At 31.2% G+C, this 19,614-nt stretch overlaps 1 protein-coding gene across 1 annotated transcript; it reads right to left on the minus strand.

The window, feature by feature from the left end:
- Positions 1-6,207: 6,207 nt before the first annotated feature.
- On the minus strand, positions 6,208-19,398 carry LOC134252828 (uncharacterized). The gene is made up of 3 exons (XM_062735373.1): positions 19,288-19,398; positions 14,929-15,004; positions 6,208-8,583 (listed from the first exon to the last, which is right to left on the minus strand). The coding sequence occupies exons 2-3, from the start codon at positions 14,966-14,968 to the stop codon at positions 7,712-7,714; spliced, it is 912 nt and encodes a 303-aa protein (XP_062591357.1). The 5' UTR covers positions 14,969-15,004; positions 19,288-19,398; the 3' UTR covers positions 6,208-7,711.
- Between the last annotated feature and the right edge of the window lie 216 nt (positions 19,399-19,614).

Below are 19,614 nucleotides of genomic sequence, written 5' to 3' on the forward strand. Positions count from 1 at the left end.
AAAGCTATTCCTATGAGAAATGAAGTGCTGGTAAAACCTTTTAGTGAGATAGAGAATGACGACACAGACTATCCCAGACAGCATTCAAATTATTTCCCAATAAGCTTTTAACAATTTCATTTTTACATAGCATACTTGTATATTATTAATATATAGATGGTAAGGAAGTTATTAAAAAAATATGTCGTCGGCTATATTATTGCTGAGTTTATCTTTATTAGGAATATGTCATTTGTTACACAAAGTAATGCCAAAATCAAAATTTTAAAAAAAAATCTGAGAGAATTTGATGCAAAGATTTCTTTTTTGAAGGAAACATCGTATTACAAGACAATCTATTTTTACAAAATAAAAAAAATATAACCATAATTTTTCTTCTAAAGTATAGTAGTTATATAGAAATCTCAGAATATCATTGAAAACAATAGCTACATGTATGTGATCTTATTCAAAAATACCATAAATATCAGTCTTTACATCAAATTTCTTTACTAGACTTTTGAAAAATCTAATCTGACAATGGTAGCCAAATCACAGAAACCCAAATGTTAAACAGGTCGAGACCTCTAGATTTTCTGACGTCAGCATAAATTTGCATGTAAATTAGCTATCTCTTTACTTTACCTACTGCTGAATGAGCCGTAAATGTACCCAGCTGTGTTGAAAATAAAGAGCAACTTGAATTGTCCCTTGGAAACGTATTTTCAATTCTATTTTGAGATTTGTGAAAGAAATATTTAAAATGCTGTATAATCTTTCATTTCTATGCTCACATGTACAAAATTTGCTTTATGAAGCCTTATATCAACTTATAATACATCGGCCTAAACCCGACATTGTTCAAATAGATGTAGGGGCTATTGTGTCGATGAAACACTGAGTGTTTTTTCACGTGATATACATGTACATAGTTTTAGCAGGTAGTATAAAGGTCCTTGGTTTTAGACAACAGAAGAGTGTGTGTAATTATTATTTAACCCCTCAAATATCAGAAAGTGTTTTATGTACATGCAAACGTCTACGCGTTTGTACATGTACGTTATTCGAAGCAACTATTAATCATCTAAAACAAGTCCAATATTAAATGTGAGCATGCAGCAATGTCTTTAGAATATAATCTTTCAATTTCGGTCTTAAAAAGTGATGAAGAAGCTCTACATTTTTTTTTCGTTGACAAGTTAAATATAGTGCAGTAAACAGACGAAAACTACGTGCCAGCCATTGAATCGTAAACACGTAGTAGACTGTCTTGCTTTGGGACTCATTCACTTGATTGGAAAACGGGTGTGAAGAAGTCATCGTCACGTGTTGAAAATTGCCTTCCATATAAGGTAGTGATCTTGACCCGTTAAATTGTTTCTTGTTCTTGTTCACATAATGAACAAAGTTTTAGACATGTGTAAGTATTTATTTGTACCTAAAATTCTATGAATTATTCAGTCCTAAATCTTTAGTTAAGTATTAAATATTTATATAAATATGCTTCCAATTACATGTATAATCAGATTTCAACCTTAACAGGTCTGGACGATTTCCAAATATGGAAGTCAAAAACGATAACTGAAAGTTGGTATATTTTCATATACATGAAAATATTTTTCTATCCATTCAGACAACAGTATTTCTACATGTACACACCCCTTATGTTCTTATTCGTTTCCACTCAAACGAATATGAATAGTTCATAAAATAAATAACAACACGCATATGATAGATACAGAAGCGCTCTTGTAAGTGCAGTTTAATATTATATACAAAATATACATTTCCAACTTTCCTTCCTGCCAACTCATACAATCTACAAAACAAAAACATATAATTAATAATAACAAAGATGATAATTGTGAGGGTGGGTTGGTGGGAAAACGTCTGGCTGCACTGAAAAAGAGCCTTCGAATGGTCTTTAAAGCTAAACACTACTCGTAAAAAGGCATAGTCCGCCATATTTCCCGTTCGTCAACTCTCTCCCTACAACCCATTTATAAGGAGGAGATCGCTTATCAGTTCAATGTATTTTGCTGTAGAGATCCGACGAGTGTAGACCAGTTGCCTGTCTTAATAAGTCCTTTGATGGACATGTCACTAGTTAGACTGTAGACAGTGTTTTTACGGTAATCTGTGTAAAGGAGTTCTCCAGCTGTTGTGACTGTGTGGTTACCTTGCATATCAATCATACCGGTGGATATTTTCTGTAATATGTTTCCTTCCATATTAAACTGAATGAGATGTTCGAGCCATCGCTAGCCTAAAACTTAATGTGAGGCAAGGGAAACAAATGAGAAGTTCCCTGTCCCTGAATAGTTACTTCACCTACTTTTGTGACAGAAGGCTTAAACCTTCCATGTTTAATTTTACCAAGCCGTTTGGTTATTTCTTCTTTATTTAGTGTAATTTGTGTGAAAATTGGTAATTTTTGGTTTAGCTTCCTTAGGCATCTTCACGGTATGTAATGAAATAATGATATGGAATTCCATAAGTTCTGTGGGTTTTATTGATGACATCTTACTCTAATAGTCAGCAATAGTTTTTTCCAGGTAGTTTATGTACTTTTCTGTTTTCTTCTGTTCTTCGACCATATCATTTAGGACAGAGTGCTCGATCTCATCCAATTTTTTATTATTGTCAGTTAGTATACTGTCAACAGCCATTTTCAGTTCATATGCTTTATTCTTCATTGAAGCTCTTAATTGGCAATTTTCCTCTTGACATTTTCACTCTTTTCCTCAATTGATCCAAGATTATATTTAGCTTCAGGAATGTCTGTTTTCCACATTGCGGTTATTTCCTTCTGACATTGCTGTAGAATGTCTTTGTAAACTGTTTCAAGGTCACTGTTATCATAATCACTGTGATATTGGGCAAAGCATGTAGAACAGACAGGAACCTGGCAAATATCACAATGGACATCTATATCTTGCGTGGTGTGGATCCTGCATTTTTCTGAAGGAAGTTTTCTCTTTCTCTCTTGATAGAGGACAATCTCATGTATCTTTTTTGTCCTAGATGGCGCTGTTTGCATTGTGGATAGATTCGCTGGTGACAGTTATTGCAGTAAAACTTAGAGAAGTTTCTACAAGATCTCATATCACACTCAATAAAATGCTGTGCTGTATTTGGTACTTGATCTATTATTGTTGGTCAAAACTAACATAATATCAGAGTGTTGGCAAATAATAGGAAAATAAAGCACTTAATAGTGAATTAGATGAAAAACACACGTGTAATCTATATTTACTAGATGAGATTCATAAAACATGTTACCTTTTCTTTGAAATCCTTTTTATAAAACCGGAAAGTTCATGATAAACATCAGCCATTGTAATGTATGACGTGTATCCAGGTACAATGAATTTTACCTCTTACTTTGAACAAAAACACTTGAATCTTTATGTGTAGCCTTACATGCAGTTGTTCTATATAAAATGTAAAAATTAAAGAGAAAAAACGGGTAGAATATCACACAATTTTTAAATAAGAAACGAGTACCTATAGGAAATATAATGTTAATAGTGATTTCTATCTTTACCATTTAAAATTTTATAAAAAGATCTGGTTTCAAAGCAAGTTTTTCAATGTTTATTGCCCTTGTGCTCATGTTGTATTGCTTAACTTTGGCATTCATGCATTTTAGTAAGAAATAGCTGATACTTGTAAGATACCTTTTGAAAGAAGTGTTAAAAATTTTAAATGGATTGACCAAGTAAATAAAGTTTTATTAATAAAGACTCTGAATCTGATTTCTGTCTCCTTCATAACAGGGGAGTAACACATCATGTTCCTATTTAGCTGTGTATCGTGATCTGTTACAAGTAAATAGCACAAATGCTGTCAAAGAAATAACCTAGCAAAAAACTAAAACTTAAACTTACTTTACTTGGCGTGTATGATATTTGGAGGAAATTCAATTTTCAACAAGTTAGCGTTGATTTGAATTAACACTATCTTAATGTGCTAGTTATTATACAAATATGGACTCTGTGTAGGTCAATATGCATTTATAATGACCCAGGATGACAGATATTGACCGAAGATACATGGAGTACATTGATCGAGGACCCTAGCCCAAGGTCGATATACTTCAAGTTTCTGAGGTCAATATCTGTCATCCTGGGTCATTATAATGCATATTAGCCGTGCATTGAGTCCATGTTAATTATATTATATAAATAATAATTTCCCAAATTTATTAGTACAATTTATATCTTCTTAATGTTTACAGAGATAGTATTAGCCATAAATAAGTTGAATGTAAATGTTTCAGATTTCTTTGAATGTTACTCAGAGGAAATTGTTACGGTAATAAATTTTAACCCATATCATAATAATAACGCAAGATATTTATCTCCCAATAACTCAAAGTATCCCCTCTCCCAGACTGAGAATCGCACTCGTTTACACTTGCAGAGGAAATGCACTGACAAAAAAATATAAACACCTATGTCTTCTACGATAAGATACAATCATACATAGTATGCTTGTCTTTATTTTCTTTAGTCTCCGTAATCCCCTAAACAGGGTCAAAACTCTGCTCGCCGAATGGAAAAGTCGAATTCAACCATGCATGAAATGGTATGTGCTAAGTATTCCCGAAAAATGTTCACAGATATCCTCAAAATTGATAAGTATTCTCAGTCTCAGAGTTCTTCACTGTATCTTTAAAATTTCCTCACCTACAACTTGCGAACTTCAATGTTTGTCTAAAGCAAAGTGAAAACGAAACAGCTCGTGTGAGTCATTATTCGCTTTCAGCGGTCTTTATTGAAGAATAATTACTTCGTATTGACCAATCAGAATACCGGATTTCACAAAGTCATATAATATAAATGTATGATATACAAGACATTTATTCACAAGGCAGTGGAATTAGCGGACTCTGCTTTTTACCAAAATCGTTAAATAGAATACACTTTTTTGTCTGTTTAAACTTGAGAATACGGGGGCATCACTGTTTCACAGTAATTTTATTTAAAAAAGAGTCTTATCTGATACTAATTTTATCATATCTTAAATTGTATATACATGTAAATGTAAAACACTCAACATAGCCTGATAATATTTTTATTCACAACATATAACGTAGAGTATGACGTGGATATACTTTTATCTTTATGAACATAACTGAAGAAATATAAGAACATTTGAAATCGAATTCCTCAGACAATATGTTTTCAAAACCTAATATTTTATCTTCGTAATGTTGCAAACTCTTAAAAAACAAAAAAGGATATTTAACACTTTAACGAAAACATTAAGACAAAATAGAAAGTGTAAAAAATTTGACATCTTCCATTTCAGTTTAACATAAACAATAAGTATTTTTAAATTCCTCAGATAATATGTTTTCAAAACCTAATATGTTATCCTCGTAATGGTGCAAACTCTTAAAAACAATAAAAGATATTTAACACTTTAATGAAAACATTAAGACAAAATAGAAAGTGTAAAAAAAAAATTGACATCATTCTATAACAGTTTAACATAAACAATAAGTATTTTCAAAGTCCGTTTTCTCTACATATTATATACAAAAATACACAAATATCTTAGGATTTATGGACTTTGATATTGAATACTGTTCGTTATCTCCATTTTCTCCTATTTTGTATTGTTTTATATACTTTTGATCTTGAATACTCTTTGTTATCTCCATATGTTTTATACATGCTTGAATACTGTAAGTCGTTTTAATTCCACCATGTTAAAATTTCACGATATCTCAAAAAGTACCAATTGCGATGGTTTTAATTTCACGCTTCAAGAAATTAATTCAAAATTCTCATAAGCATTTAAACATTTTAAAAACTAATAATAAATTTTACGATGGGTTTAATTTCGCGGAAAATTAATAAATCGCGCACATAGCGAAATTAAAACCATCGTGAATATTTGCCAATTTACAGTATTTCATTTTGTTGGGAGATTCAAAAAGGAAAGCTACAACTGTCGACATTATACCATTACATGCACTGATTTATCATAAACAAAAATTAAAAAAGAAAAAAAAAGGTTTTCTTTAAGTAAGAAATTCAAAATAAATACACAAAAAGAGAAATGAATAAAAGTACATAATACAGACACTTGAAATTCGAACTTCTTAAATACATACAAAGAACATATATTTTTAATAGTATCGTACATGTAGAGAAATTTCAGTTTCAGAACAAACTTTCTGACAATATGTTCATGGATTAAAATTAGTTCATCATTTTCATCTTCTGTTGACCACCTTAAATATTCGATACACCACCATATGTTTTTGATAGCGTTCGGGAGTCTCTCTAACGGTATATCGTCTTTGATGATGACAACAATGGAACTCTGACGCTGGTTATGGAAGGCGTGAGTAACCGCCATCTGGACGGCGTATGAGGCCCAACCACTCTCCAGAAAATATTCAGTGATCACGAAAAATACTTTTCTACTTTCATTGATACATTTCACTATTTCTTCTGCCTCCCATTTTCCTGGAGTTGAATCTTTATCCTTGAGCCACACCTTCATGCCCAAACTTTTTAATTTTTGGTGCAAATTATAAAAAACCCACAGGGCGTCTTCTTCTGAATAAGACACAAATACATCATAAATGTAGTTGTCTTCCACCTTTCCACCTGTTTTTAAGTCGCAGTATAACATATTCTACATGTATACGGTATCTTCGTAAAGCGGCTACTATCAGAAGAACACACAAAGTAATCAAAATCAACACCACAGAGAAAATAAGCCATTGTCTAGTTTGGCATTCTTTATCAAATTTTCTCCAGATTTGTTCATTATAAAATAAGTGGTTGATAGGCACTCGATCCCCTGCGCAGAACGTTTTATTAATATCAGAAAAAACATGTTTGTGACTTCTCATCCATCGCAAAGACTGAATAGCTAAACAGGTACAAGAGATTGGATTTCCTTCTATGTAAATTGATATTGAACTAAATGTTTCAATGATATTTTGATCATTATTTGAGAACCTAGATATCAAATTGTATCGCAAAAACAGATATTTCAAATTCTATATATATTTGAAGGTGTCAGGAATGTTAGAAAATTTGTTATTGTCTAGGTTTATTCTTATTAAAGAATGATGCTGGTCTTTCAAAAGAGAGAGAGGAAAATAATCTAATTTGTTTCTTGAAAAATCGATTGTAGATAGACTTTTTAGATTTCTAAATATATTTTTCAAATTTGATTTTTCTGTGAAATCTAGATTCGTTCCAATTGCATATAAGTTCTGAATTCCTCGAGAATGCTGAAATAAATCTGAGTGTACTTTTTCAAACTTATTACCCGATATATCAAGAGTTTTTAATGATGGCAAAATAAATTGGTCGATGTATGCCAGGAAGAAAATTGTTTCTTGAATGAACAATTCTTGTAATCTTTCACCGATAAGTTTGAAACTAGATGTCCATCTTTTTACGTTATGTATATAATTTTTCGAAATGTCAAGAAGTTCCAGATTTTTCGACAGTGTTATATTTATATAGACCATTGATCTATTTATTTGATAGATACTCAACTGGTTTTCCATGATTTGTGGATTATTGCAACACACATTTATATTCTTAATGTTTGGCGCTGATAACACAGTAAAGAAGTATGACATATCCACCTTATGTAAATTATTATTGCTTAAATCTATATACTGTAGGCAATTCAATAAAGTTGTATTGTCAATATGAAAATTGATATAGTTAATGCCATTGCCTACCAAAGATTAAGTCCTGGCACAGACATTGATAAGATATTCTGACAACCAATCATCTAAAACTATGATACCGGTTTCAACATCTTTAGTGTTGTCATCCATAAAAATTTTACCAATATTGCGATGCTGGAAACATTTTAGAGAGCGCAAGGCCGGAGTAATGTCACATTTCCCACCAAAGTTAATCGTAACCTCTTCTGTTAGATATGGAAAGGAACAAAACAGATCTTCAGTGACATCACAAAATACGTGTTTTTTAAACAACAAATCAAGGACATGAATTTTGGAGCGCCGTAGTCCTAAAAAGGAAGTATTTGTTAAACTAAAGTCATTTACAATATGAAACTTTAATTCAGATAAGTTTGCTAAGTTTTCAAATGGTGCTGTAAATGAAAATCCGTTGAAAATGTCGATATAAAGACTCGACAGAGACTGAAATGCAGAAAGGGCAACATCCGGGTAACCATCTGACTGGAAATTATTCTGATCAATTCGAAGGTACTTCAGGTTGTGTATACAGGAGAAAGCTTCAACTTCTATTCCCTTTTTATCAAGCTCACAACTAGAAAGATCTAGACTGCATAAACCAGAAAGTCTATGGAAGGTCTTATTTTCGATGTTTGTAATTTTGTTATGATTAATGATTATGGATGACACAACTGAAAACCGAATGAGATTTTCAAACGTCTTTTCTGTTAAAGTAGAAAATCTATTAAATGACAAATCCAAAGTCACATAGCGGTTTCGTAACTTTTGTGGTATTTTTTCGGGGAGTCTGTCTGTATTAAGTCCACTACAGTTCCATAGAATTCCAAAGTTTCCACATTCGTCTGTGTAAGGCTCTGTTGGACAGAGGTATGAAATAACAACCATACTGCAAACTGCAAAAGAAGTTCATACTATCATAAAGCGTTCTCTTTCTTACTCTTAGGTAGATGGTGTAAATGTGCAATAAATATAAAGAATACAAAAAATTTCTTCATCACTTTTTAATCTATGTATTTTTAATTTAAAAAAAGAAAAAAAAACAATATTGTGTTCATGCTTGTACATGTAGTATATGTATTTTAAAAGTTAAAAAGCAATTCAGCATACCCAATTACTTGATTACACGCAACGGCGGATATGACTTGAAGAAAGGTTTTATGTGGTAAATAAATAAGAAGATTAAAAAATTCTGGGAACTGGACTAGGCTGGTTAAATGATCAAATCATTTGAAATTAGAAGAGATTGTCAGAAGATATAACCACATATGTTTCTTTAAAATTCTACTAAAAATACTACGATGGTTATTAAGGCAATTGATTATTTGAAAAATCTTTGTGATTGTTTGTTTACATAAAAAAGTAATCATTACAATCGATACGATTATTCGATTACGATTACCCCATGCTTGCTATCTATCTAGAAATAATCTATCTAATTATCTATCTATCTATCTATCTAGTTACCAACTGGTGTACAGTCAGACAGGGTAATAAGAGGGAAAATCATTCATCATCGAACTGGTGTTTATCGTAATTTTTATCAAGAATGTCTCGTAAAGATTAGCTTTAAGAGTAATCACTTGCACCACCTATAGACTATAGAATCCAAAAATGATTATATGAGATTCAGAAGAAAAAATACACAACAAATATTCTTCAGTTTTTACTGATATGATGCCCTCCAAAGACCCTAAAATAAAAAAAAAGCACATATATTTACATTTTATGCACTTACAAATAAAAAATAAGATTAAAGGCAACCGATAAGATGCAGTGTCATTTTAGCAATTTAGTGATTATGAAATTATAATTCTTTTTAAAGTGTTTCGTTGAACAACTGTTGGAAGAGCAATTCAACGGAAGGTTTTAACCCTCAAAACAGGTGTTTTGAGCTATCTATCCTGTAGTTTGTACCAATTTAACTTAACCTCCAGGATAGAATGCCGGACAACTCGCCCTATTATTTATCAACAAGCATTGTGCAAAACTCTTTGTATAAAGCATGGAAACATAAACTAAATTTCAAATACCGATATGTTATCCAACTTACGTGTAGTTTGTACCTGCCCACTATAGCGTAGTAGACATTAGTCATGGATACACTTTGTACGACAGTTGAAATTTTTGCCATGAATAATGACGGCTATGTAAAAAGGTTATGGAGATAACTAACAGTATTCAATCTCAAAGTCCATAAAACAATACAAATTAGGAGCAAAGTAAAATTACCTGACACATCATTTTGGGATACAGGTAATGAGGAGTAGTATTGAAGTAGCCAGATTTAAGATGGTACAAATGACAGGTAGATGGCATTTTAAATTTGAGACCGGGATAATATCTATATATTAAATAGATAGGTTGGGTATTTACATGTTTTATACTGGAATTTCAGCTGGTACAAACTACAGGTAGGTGTCAGAAAACATATGGTATGAGGGTTATAATCTTCTCTTGAATTGTCTGAACATTTTGGGTATTTCATGATTTTGCTGAAATTATATAAACACATGAATCTCCGTGTTCGCAAACTATGGTTGAAGGTGAAATATTTTATTTGATAAACTAGTAATTATCCTTTTCTGCAAAATTATTTTGGTTTCCGAGTTTCTTTTATTTGTTATTTGAAAGGAAAATTGATAAATAATAATTATTTGTATATTTCATTACACAAATACATGATATTTTGGATGACAAGACGATAAGGACAAATTAAAACTAAATGTCTATTTCACTGATTTGTATTCGCGGGTATGTTAAGGAAGCATAAAAGTCATTTCTAGGGAATTTAGACTTTTTAAAGAAAATTAAGTTTGACAAATTATCAAAACCGCTTATAAACGTAAACTGTTATTTTAAAACTGTTGCATACAGATAAAAGAGTGTCTAACGCAAAGACGTGAAATACCGCCACGATTTTCCTAATTTTTATTAATAGCAAAATTTTCCTTAAGAAAAAAAAGCTATCAGAACAACACATTTAATAAATTTTTACAAATTATAGTTGAAAAACATCTATTTTGCCTTAAAAGTGCTGCTAGAATCCAACTGTCCTGTCAGTAAAAAATTATTCTACACAGACGAAAGAGAGAGAATTTTACACATATGAAAAGAGATTTTTATTATAAATATTTAAACTCATTCTCACACTTTCCAAGTTTGACAGAAGGCAAACTTTCCAACTATACAAAGCTTATGTTTTGAAATATCCTGCTTAGTGCTGTTCTGTAATACAATTTTTGTCAGGAATGACGAGTAAAGCGACCGGGAAAAAATGACTGTCTCAAAAAGAATATAATCGATGAAAAGAAGTTAGCATACCTTTTTAATTAATTAAACTCCATATAAAATTCACAAAATATTCTCATTATTTCCTTTGAAACTCCATTTTATGTATCTCTGTACAAGCCGTCTTAGCCAAATTCTCTTTACACGACAGGATCAATTCCCAAGTTACTTGAAGTACACATATGACGTCATCGGTGGTTGATTTTAATCAAAATGACAGATAACAGTACATCAAAATGAATGCAGTTTATTTTTTTAATGTTTAATCGTTTTTATTTATTTTCTAGAGTTAAATGACATCTCTAAATACTAATATAACGAAACCTTGTGTTCTTGCCTACTATGACGTCATAATGTAGAACTGATTTAGTCAAGGTAGAATATTTTGTATGCTTCCTTATCACCCTTGCGTTGTCTTTAGATTTTGTTTAGATCAGTCGCTTTTCGCCATCTTTACCTTCTTCATAAAGTTCATTGAAATAGATATGTAAAGTTAGCTACTAGTAACTGGCTACAAGTAGCTGGCTACTTCAAATGGGTAATGTTGGCTATTAGTAGCTGGCTACCAGGCATGGGCACGATTACTGAAAAATGTAGTCGATAAATAATCGATTACTTAGAAGAATTTTGTGTAATTGACTAATAATCGATTACAGTAAGTTTTTACTGTAATCGATTACTGATTTTAAACCTAATACACAACTTTACTTTTACTGCCTACCCTCAAATATATAAAAAAAATATTTAAATATTATGTAGAAATGATGATATCCTCTGAAGTTGAATGTATTTACACAGTTTGGATTTGAACCTCCATATTTAATAAATTTTAATTGTTATAGAAATTAGTTAATATTGTACTGTAAAAGACAAGTATTTGAACATTATTTCGAAAAAAAAAATAATAAATTAGAGCTCTTAGCAATGAACATGTAAACTCAATGTACCTTTAAGTATAACTAATAGGACAATTCCATGTGTAAATGTAAATATTTCATTTATGTATATTCATTCTGTGCTTTACATCCAGTATTTTGTAATTATGTTATCTGATAAGTCATATGACTTAAGGAATAAATAAACAAACAACAGGCTCTTGTGTTGAAATAATTGTTTAAAAGATTGTTTGTCTACTGTGGAGTTATTAATTATAAAATACTATGAAGTTCACAGTTCACACCTCATTATCTTCATAATCAGCAATTAACCATGATAAACACATGCTTAATGCCTCTCTTTTAAAATACAGACACTCATTGAAAAAACAAGTAAATTTTGAATTTAAACATGCAAATGATATTGCAAACACAAGCAGTTATGATTAATATTTTCCTCTCATTTTTCTGTAAGTTCCTAGCTAGTACAATATAGGTTATATTTCAGATAGTTTGTCCTTATATAAAAGCACCGAAATCTATTTTTGCTATATATTATTTTTCTTTTATAAGATAAAGTTTATCAACATCTAAAATATGAAAAATTAAGACCAGTATGTCTATAAAGCAAATTTTATTTTTCAAGTTATGATTATAAAAGTAAGGAAATCAACACATATCACTGAGTGGTTTGTATATAATATTTATGTTAGAATGACTGTAAATGATTCTGCAAAATAACATTCATATATAAAGTAGATGTTGGTAGTAATTGAAATTGAAAAATAATTTTACACAAAAGGTATCGATTAAATTGCTGATTACAATACTATAGATATCTTGATAACTTCAGCGCCTGATCATATGCAAAAGCTAAGAGATTGTTTTTGTAAGCAATATCAGTGGATATAAGCGATGTTAAAATCCAGTTACTTCAATAATATCAACAATTGTATCCAAAAATTGCACAATTTTACGCAAAATCTACAAGTAGCTGAGTTTATTACCAAAGATATATTGGAAACGTCAGTGCCAAATCATTTGGAATGGCCAAGAGATTGTTTTTATAGGCAATATCAGTGGATATCAGCGATGTTAAAATCCAGCTACTTCAATTATATCATTATTTGTATCCCGAAATAGCGCAAGTTTAAAGAAATAATACTACCGTAAAACTCGGTTATAGCGAAGTCCTGGGGACCTGTGAATTTAATTTGCGATATCCGTAATTCGTTATATCCGTATAACGAATTCGTATAAACATTTATAGCGAGTTCGCAATATGAATGTTTTCCTTCAAGTATTGCAACCAAATATGCCAGGGAAGCAAATATTACAAAACATACCGTCGATAACTAAGGTTTTATTATGAATTGAATTTTATATACAAATGCTGCAAGAAAATAAAGTTAGTTCAATTTAGCAAATTTTAAATCTTTAGAACTTTTTGTTATAAAAGGTGTAAATTTCAAACTTTCATATTATTAAAGTAGTGGATTTTTACATCGCTGAAATCAAAATGAATTCGCTATATCCGTAAATTCGTTATATCAAATTTCTGTTATAAAGAAAATTTTAGGTGTGATTTGTTAAGAATTTTGACTGGACAGTTAAAAAACCTACAGCTAGTATAGACAAAACAAGTTTGAAACTTAAAATCTTTTTGTTCAACATTCAATCAGTATATTTATTTTTTACTTTTCTTTTAAGTTTACAAGTCCTCTCGATTTTCCTAATTTTTTTGTGGTAACTTTAGTGCAAGATCATGTGAGAAATCTTAAAGATTGTTATAATCAGCAATATCAGTGGATATCAGCAATGTAAAAATCCACCTTCTTCAAGAATATCAACATTTGTCTCCTAAAATAGCATAATTTTACACAAAAGGTACTAGTAGTTGATTTTACTACGAACAATATCTTGGTAACTTCAGTGCCTGATCAGATGCAAAAGCTTGGAGATTGTTTTTATCAGCAATGTAAAATTCCAGCTTCATCAATAATATCAACATTTGTATCCCCAATTCGCACAATTTTACACAAAAAGTACTAGAAGCTGAGTTCATTACTACAGATATCTTTGTAACTTCAGTGCCAGATCATGAAGAAAAGCATAATGCTCGTTTTTATCAGCAATATCAGTGGATATCAGAGATGTAAAAATCCAGCTACTTCAATAATATCAACATTTGCATCCCAAAATCGCACAATTTTACACCAAAGGTACCAGTAGCTGAGTTTATTACTAACGTTATCTTGGTGACACCAGCGCCAGATCATCCAGCTTCTCAAATATATCAACATTTGCATACCAAAATCGCACAATATTACACAAAAGGTACCAGTAGCTGAGTTTTTTACTAAAGATATCTTGGTAACTTTAGTGCCAGACCATGTGGAAAGCTAAGAGATTGTTTTTATCAGCAATACCAGTGGATATCATGGAAGTAAAATTCCCGCTACTTCAAGAATATCAAGATTTGCATCCAAAAAATTTCATAATTTTACACAAAAGTTTTACCAGAGCCTGAGTTTATTACTAAAGATATCTTGGTAACCTCAGTGCCAGATCATGTGGAAAAGCTAAGAAAATGTTTTTATCACTAATATCAGTGGATCGATCAGAAGAATATCAACATTTGTATCCCAAGTTTGCATTATTTTAACACAAAAGGTACTAGAAGGTTCAAGTCATTTACTAGTAGCCAACTTTACTTATTTGTCGTAGACAGCTACTAGTAGCCAACTTTACCCACTTGTCGTAGACAGCTACTAGCAGCCAGTTACTAGTAGCTAACTTAACATATCTCATTGAAATACCGTATATCCGGGTTTTTTTCACGGTGATCTTTTTTTTTGCAATTTTGCGACCATTTTTAATTCGCATAATATAAAACACGTAGAAGTAATGTCAGCTATAATGTGACAATACCATTTTAAGCAAAAGAATCTTCAATCGTAAAAAAATAACTTACGCAAATAAAAACTGTACTAATCTATCCCATTTTCGCAAAATTTCAACATGCGAAAAAGCCATATTTACTTTAAATCTTTTTTTGCAATTGAACATACTCACAATTAAGAAAATATAACATTCTTAGTCCTGTATCTTTCATGATTCTTTCAGCCCAGGTGAATAAGATTCATATTACCTGGATAAAAATAAATGTTACATTCATTTTAAAGAAAAAGATGTTTTTAAATGTGATTCTTTTATCAGTTATATATATAGAAATTAAAGCTGGTTCAAAATATATATATATATATATATATATATATATATATATATATATATATATATATATATATATATATATATATATATATATATATATATTATATATATATATATATATATATATATATATATATATATATATATATATATATATATATATATATATATATATATATATATGCGTGATCCTATTGAAAAGAATCAATACTCTCTAATGACGTAGTACGCAGAAACATAACGTTATTTTTCAGTTAGTTATTTTTATAATTTTATAATAAAAACGTTTTTGTGCATCTGTGTTCGCTAAAAAAAATTCTTATGATCAATATCATTTTCTATGTCAAAAAAAAGATAAATATCGTGTTCTGAAATGTTCCCTCAACTTAGACAGTCCATGATGTCACATGACTTGGAAATGGAGAAAATTTTTAAAACAAAACAGTGTGATTTACTGTTATAAATATATATTTTGAAAACATTAAGACTGAGAGAAAGCCCACAGATTGTACTTTCAATACATATATTGCTTTAAATTAAAATTAAACAGCATTGAAAAACATGAGAAAATGTGACAGCATTTTTTGGTAAAGAATATACAGGGGCGGGGCTTACTGGCGGCGAGATTAAAGCGGGGTCCGCTTCACGCATCAGTGCGTAAAGTGATCCCAGAAAGCGAACGCCGGGTTAGGTATATTTTAATATATACCTGGAGCGCACGTGTATCACGGTCAAAATTTTACTGTTGACCCCGAGCGAACCAGGGAATCACGTGTCAACTTCAGGTTTGCTCTGGTGTTAGGGTCTGTTCGGTCGGTCACCACACTGTGGTTTTAAAACGTTTTAATATCACAAAACTCTCTGAGAACTAAGAAATAGAAGACGTTCCATTATCAGCTGTTTTAAAAAACATTTCAAAGTTATATTATTTATTTAGATATATTTTTTTAATTTTATAATTAAAACGTTTTTTGTGCATCTGTGTTTGCTATTGCAAAAAAAAATTACGTTATGGTGCATTTCTATAACAATGTCCAAATAGCGCCTATTTGTCCTTGTAACACGAATAAAAATAAAATATGTGTGTAAAATATCATTTTTTTTTCTTTGCAAGATTACAAAAAGAAATAGAAGACGTTCCATCATCAGCTGTTTTAAAAACACCCATTTCAAAGCATATTGTGGTCATTAAAGAACTGCGACTGACGTTTTTCATACCAATTGTTAGTCCATTATTTATTCACTGCATTGACGACGGATTTTTCCGCTATTTCCTGATCATGACAAGAAGCACACGGCGGGTGTGAGTAGTCTGCAGGGAGTGCTCACTCCTCCATGGCACATAATCCCACCTCTGATGTTTTGGAGATCCATATTTGCTCTGCTCCAATTTTGTATTGTTTTATGGATTTTTGATCTTGAATACAGTTTATTATCTCCGTACCTTTCATTGCAAGTCAACAGCTTATAAAAAGCCAGTAGTATCTAAATATGTACTTCCTCTTTGTATTTACGGTTATGCTCAATTAATTTGGTATTACACGCGCTGATCTCTTGACTGTTGACTAAATAGTTTCCTGAATTACTTTAAAATTAAAATGAGTTTAAAATAAAAGTTATGTTGTAAACCTTTCCGTCCGAAGAAGGATTTTGATTTAAAAAAGGAACGTTTAACTTCTTTTGTGTTTGTTATGAAAGGGAAAACCAGACAATCGAGAACATATTTTTATATCCCCGCTTGAAAAGCGGGAAGATATATCGTTATGGGTATGTCCGTCCGTCTCTCTGTCCGTCCGTCTGTCTGTATGTTATCTATCCGCAAATCCTCTTATACCACTAAAAGAAATTTGATGAAACTTTCACATAATCTTTATCACATATTGCCATTGTGCACCTCCTACTCCACATTTTGATCCTACACATATTTTGGGTTTTCCGACCACAGCAAAACATGTACTTTGCAATGATATGGGAGGCGGGGGTTTCATTTAGTGAGCTCATTGCTCACAATGCCTCTAGTTTTTCCTGTGTTTAGATAAATAAATTTAAGGTAGTATACAATAGACATGCTTACATTTTTAATAGAACAGAAATTAAAAATTCGTAAGTAAATATGCTATTTTCGACCTCTAAAGAGAAAATCAAGAACTCAGTTTTTACAAAAAATTAACAGAATAGTGAAAATAGAACCCAAATTAAAATATGTCGAAGTGAAGAAAATTTAACCAAACATTTTTGACACTTCAGCATCTGAAAATACATCTAATGTCAATTATTTAATTTAAAAATCAGATGACGTCATTGTATTTTACTTTTAACTCCAAAAATGACCGTGACCTTTATTTTACAGAACGTATTGAGACTTCTCATAAATATGTCCAGTAATCATGTTTTTTTTACTATAAATGGATCAGCAGTTATATTTCATTTAATTAAAGACGGTTATATGGCATGTCATTGTCATTAACATGATCCAAATATAGGGCCTTAAATAACCAATATATAGGATTCTCTAATTTAAAAAAAAAATGAATGAAACATTGCAAGGATTATAATTTTTCTTTCAAAGATCCTTAATTATTTATAATATAGTGACATTATTCCCTTTTCTGGTGTATTTTATAAGAAATAAATTCAAAGAAATTTCATGGGTGTTTGTAGTACCTTGAATTATAACCAGACCATTTCCGTTTCATTAAGCAAAAACTTGAAAAAATACAACGGAAAACAAAATTCTAATTGCAATTTTAACTTCAGGTTTATCCAAAGGGATTGTTTCATTAACAAAAGTTTTACAAGGTGAAGCCACATACGATCATTTTTACACATATTCCCGCAAAGTTTGGTTTGTGCATTTAGTATGAGAGTAAGATAATTCCATGTATGAACAGATGCAGTCTAGGAGTTCTTACAACAGCCTTTTTAGAATTGAAAAGTTTACCAAGGAGGTGAGGTGGGGAGGGGGGTTTGAATTCTAATACTACTTGAGAATGTCTCCATATCAATTCTACATATAACTTCTTGAGAAAGTTCTTAAGAAAAACATTTTTATAGATTTTTTAAACATTTTTTTGCATATATTACTTTGTAAAAATTTAATTTGGCTCCCCATTGCTTCCCTCCCTACCCCAAAGGGTATGCATGATTTGAATAAATTTAAATCTTCAATACATGAGGATGCTTTCATGTCAACATGAGTTAGCATAGCTTTTCTGTTATTGAGATTTTTTTCTCTTTACATTCCTATGTAAAACTTTGATCCACCATTAAAACCCTTCCCCACCCTTGGAGGTTATTATTTGAATAAATTTAATTCTTCACTACCTGAGGATGCTTTCATATAAATATCACTAATCATGTCTTTGCTATTCATTAGAAAAAGATGCATAAAAATATATTTTAATGTAAAACTTGGATCCCCCATTGTGACCCAACACTATCCCCAGGGGTTATGATTTGAACAAAATAGAATCTACTCTACCTGAGGATGCTTCCATATAAATATCACTAATCATGGCTTTGCAGTATTTGATAAGTATTTTCCTATATATTCCTATGTAAAATTTTGATCGGTTATTGCAGCCCCACTCTACCCCCAGGGGTCATGATTTGAACAAACTTGAATGTACACTACCTGAGGATGATTCAACATGAGTTTCATCTTCCCTGTCCCTATGGATCTTGAAAAGAATCCTATGTAGAGAATATCCCTATGCAAAATGCCGTTGTGGCCCCACCCTTGCCTCGGAGGTCATGATTTGAACACTACACTACACTACCTGAGGATGATTCCACATGAGTTTCATCTTTCCTGGCTTAGTGGTTTTTGAGAAGAAGATTTTTTTTTAAATGCAATTAATTTTTCACTTATTCATAATTTATTTCCCCTTGGAAGAGGTCGTGGCCCTTCATTTGATTAAAATTAAATCCCCTTTACCTAAGGATACTTTGTAGCAAGTTTGGTTGAAATTGGTTAAGTGGTTCTTGAGAAGCAGATGAAATGTGAAAAGTTTACAACAAGGACGACGACAACGACAGACAACGGAAAAATTTTGAACAGAAAAGCTAACAGGTGAACTTAAAATACAGGTCATGAAGGCCCTGGTGAAGTTGCTGTGGAATATATACAAGCTATCCAAACTTCTGCTCTTAGTTCGTAAAAGAATTAATTTTTTTGATTTAAGCCAAATATTACAGTACCTTGCCTGGAGGGGGTTGAAGTGGAATTTACTTTTTGGAATTTCCCAAATATCCGGATGTCAAAAAAACTTTTAACTTTCTAATGTGTTGGATACACTCGACTGAGTAAACATTATTCTGTTTAAATGTACATGATCTTCCGCTTTGTTTATCGGCAAAATTAAGTGCATTTGGAAAAATTGTGTCGTAGATAGTTTCATAGGTTCATTAAAAATTGGATAGTATAAGAAAGCAATATTTTCTTAGTATTTATTTCTTTTTGGGGGAGGGGGGTCAATTGTAAGGCTTTTAAATGCTTTACTTTCTTATTGATTATTACCTGCTATT

Source organism: Saccostrea cucullata, unplaced genomic scaffold (genome assembly GCF_032062105.1).
Source record: "Saccostrea cucullata isolate Sc308-1 unplaced genomic scaffold, CSIRO_AGI_Scuc_v1 ctg6011, whole genome shotgun sequence".
In the NCBI taxonomy this organism is placed as follows: domain Eukaryota; kingdom Metazoa; phylum Mollusca; class Bivalvia; order Ostreida; family Ostreidae; genus Saccostrea; species Saccostrea cuccullata.